At 42.4% G+C, this 3,551-nt stretch overlaps 1 protein-coding gene across 4 annotated transcripts in view; it reads left to right on the top strand.

Annotated features, from left to right (window-relative positions):
• LOC106531105 (MHC class II regulatory factor RFX1) overlaps positions 1-3,551 on the top strand; it is a gene marked incomplete at its 3' end in the record, with an annotated part of 21,320 nt that extends 17,769 nt beyond the window's left edge. For 2 of the 4 annotated variants that reach the window (XM_014026873.1, XM_014026872.1), the window contains 5 exon segments: positions 694-843; positions 924-1,135; positions 1,898-2,051; positions 2,130-2,175; positions 2,264-3,551. In XM_014026873.1, coding sequence (XP_013882327.1) covers positions 694-843; positions 924-1,135; positions 1,898-2,051; positions 2,130-2,175; positions 2,264-2,436 — 735 coding nt within the window. 4 annotated transcript variants of the gene reach the window in all.

Genomic DNA, 3,551 nt, shown 5'->3' with positions numbered 1-3,551 from the left:
ACGAACCCTTTGTACGAACAAAAGTAAGAGAAATTTAGGATAAGAATACAAACATGTTCTTGCATGAGGCCCATTGTTCCTTCCTTCAACTTTTTTTAAATTTTGCTGTTGACTATCGTTCGTTCTGCATGGTAGCAGATTAGGGCTGGGAGCAAAAAGGGTTTATTTTTCCATAATTCTGAGGAAACAAAGTCAGAATTCTAAAATTAAAGTTAAATGTTTGTGAAAACAATCTGACTTTTTTCCTTAGAATTTAAGAAGAAAGTCAGTTCTGTGATTCTGTGAGAAAAAAAACACAGAATTCTAAAAAATATATATATATTTTTTCCATTGTGTCTTAAGCGTCCTCTATAGTTCTGTGTAAAGATCTAAGAGGTCATTAAAAGGCTCATCATGCAGCTGTCATGTCAAAAGGAATTTGATGGATTAGCTTTCCTGAAATAATCTGGTTGCTCTGCTCCTCAGACTGGTTTGTTGTGTTTTTGTGAGTGACTCAGACTGAACTTGAGTTTGAATGAATGCAATGAAATCTGAATCATAATGGTTTTTGAAGGGTCTTAAATTTAACTGACTGGTATGAATGTGTCAGCAAACGGGTGTATTTATTGTCAGGTTGTCTTCATTTCGCACTCCTTTGATGTGCAGCTTAAACAAAGCTACGGGTTTTTTCACCCCCTTCACTCTGTCTTTCAGGTGGTGTGCGTGAGCTCCTTCTCCCAGACGTTGCGTCGCTACACCAGCCTGAACCATCTGGCCCAGGCCGCCCGTGCCGTCCTCCAGAACCCAGCCCAGATCAACCAGATGCTCTCCGATCTCAACCGTGTGGATTTCACCAACGTACAGGTCAGCTTGCACCACAGCCTGTCGGCTCCTTCAGTCTGTTACTGTAAAGTGTCGGACGCTGAGCCCATGTCCCCCCGCAGGAGCAGGCATCCTGGGTGTGTCAGTGTGAGGACCATGTGGTCCAGCAGCTGGAGCAGGACTTCAAAGCTACTCTGCAGCAGCAGAACTCACTGGAACAGTGGGCTACCTGGCTGGACGGGGTGGTCTCTCAGGTCCTAAAGCCCTATGAGAACAATGCTGCAGCCCTGCCCAAGGCCGCCAAAGTCTTTCTGCTCAACTGGTCCTTCTATAGGTAAAACAGGGTTCGTGCAGGGTCTTCAAAAGTCTACTATTTGAAAATCTAAATTTTAGGCCTAAAAAAAGTCTTAAAAATGCCAAGGTTTTCACCTAAGGTCTTAAATTTAATTTAGTCAAGTCTTAAGTTTTTTACTTTTGATCATTCCCAGAAGTGTTGGCTGCATAAATAAACAGAGTAAAGCACAGTAATCACAGGTTGATGTGATCTGTCTTCATGAAGTGCTAAGTTTGCTACCTGTCTTGGTTAAACTACAAATCCTGTAATAACTGCAGGTAAAAAAATAGCACAGTTTACTTCAATGTTTTCGACCTCTTTGCTGCTACAACGCATGCAACAGCTTATTGACCTGCCACAAAAAAACAAAGAAGTTCAGTCATGTCCACTGCTTGTTGTTTAAACATGGAAAGTGTTTTCAATGAGACTTGCCTGAATATCAGTCATTTTTACACTCTGTTGGAAGCGGTCCACAGCAGTCTCAGATATGAGCGTTTCATTAAAATAATTCAGTGTTCTTGTATTTAAATTAAATATTATTTAATAACTGAATTGAAAGCAATAAAAGGTTTCTATGTTAAAATTTCTGAGACCATTTCAATGTTTCTGTTGTGTCGGTTTAGTCTTAAATGTCATTCCTGGTGGTCTTTTAAAGGTCTTAAATTGAACTTACTGAAACCTGCATGAACCCTGTAAAGGCTTATATGTTGTGCATTTTTTAAAGAGTTTTTGAATGAAAATAGAGTTGCCTGCTCTCAACAGCTCCATGGTGATCCGGGACCTGACTCTGCGCAGTGCTGCGAGTTTCGGCTCCTTCCACCTGATCCGCCTGCTGTATGATGAGTACATGTACTACCTGATTGAACACAGGGTGGCCAAAGCCAAAGGGGAGACACCGATCGCAGTCATGGGTGAAGTAGGTCACCGTGTGTGTGTCTGTTTACAAAGTACAGCGTTTATAGTCCAGTTGAATGTTTTTACTGTTTTACTGCAGTTTGCCAGCACGGTGAAGAGCAGAAACTCTGCAGACCTGGATAAAGGTAAAGGAGGGCTCACCTCACACTTTGGCTCAGTTGTGTTGTTCCGTTATGAGATTACTTACCGTCACGTTGCTCCCTTCATCAGAAGAGGAGGATGATGAGGAGGAAGAAGAGAGCGAGGAGGAAAGTGGAGAGATCCTGCTGCAGTCCAGCTCTCTGAGCAAGGTGGACGACGAGGACGTGACGGAACCGCCCGCCAAGCAGCCCAGGATCAATTTAAATCTGCACACTCTGGCCGGGAGCCACAGCACGCCTCCGTAACCCGTCACCAGTGTCACCGACACAACTCTGAACACACAGCTTCACTCTGGATTCACCTCCTCAAACGGTTGTGCCACTCCGTGTGTTTGCTTCTGCGTGCCTGTCCTGTGAGAACGTGGCAGAGTCTTTTGTTTTGTGCTCCGTGTTTGTGTGCTGCTGTGCTTCTCCTCTTTGCCTTCACCTTCCCAGGTTTCTCTGTGCCTCCCGCCCCCCGCCTTAACCAGTGACCTGACTGCTGTGGAGAAACGAGCGGACCCCGGTGTTTCCTGTTGGAACACAGACCACTGGCGTTGCCTTTAATGACGTGACTATGCAGGGAGCAGCAACGGTCAAAATCTACATTTAAGAGTAGCGTCAAGAATCATACTGCACCTGGAATTTATATATATATATTTTTTTGTTATTGTTGATTATGTATGCTATATTTTACTTTAATTGTAATTTGTTTTAAATTTGGCCAACTAACTGGTGATCTGTGCCTTTGGGAGATTTCTAACCTAAAAAAGCTAATGTTTTCTCTATATATTTACATATATATATATATTCTGTATGGGTGGATTAATTAATGACTGTTGTGAAGTACACTTGGTGTCACAAACCTACAGTGACTGTAAAAAAAACATATATACAGTTGTGTTGTGATAATTCTGCAGGCCAGGCTTTTTTTTCCCAGGCTCAATATTTCATTTTATTTTTATACAGCCCTCTACATATAGATATTTTCCAAGCTGCTGTGCAACCTTTATAAATCCCCAGCACAAGGCCAAAGCTTATCCCTCGTATTCAGGAGCTCAGCTCAGCTGACTGTATCCACGGCAGCCTTTATGCCAGCTGCAGACGTGGCAAAGTTTTTTTTGTAGAGAAAATAGATGTTTATTTTCTGGGTTCTTTAAGTTGAACATACTGTGGATGACCTATATATGTATCAGTCATATATCCTATTTTTATGTTTAACCGTTATTGCCTTAAGATGTCCTAATGTGCAGATGTTTATTTTTGATGTGATGATGGCCTCAGCATGTAAAACATGTTGACTCTCAGTGGACACCCTCCCCCCTCTCTAAACCATGTGATCTACCAGCACCTGGCACGTTTTACTTGACACTATATATATA

The sequence above is a fragment of the Austrofundulus limnaeus genome, unplaced genomic scaffold (genome assembly GCF_001266775.1).
Source record: "Austrofundulus limnaeus strain Quisiro unplaced genomic scaffold, Austrofundulus_limnaeus-1.0 Scaffold597, whole genome shotgun sequence".
Taxonomy (NCBI): Eukaryota; Metazoa; Chordata; class Actinopteri; order Cyprinodontiformes; family Rivulidae; genus Austrofundulus; species Austrofundulus limnaeus.
Note: the sequence above shows the minus strand (reverse complement) of the source record. Positions and strands in the feature narration are given on the sequence as shown.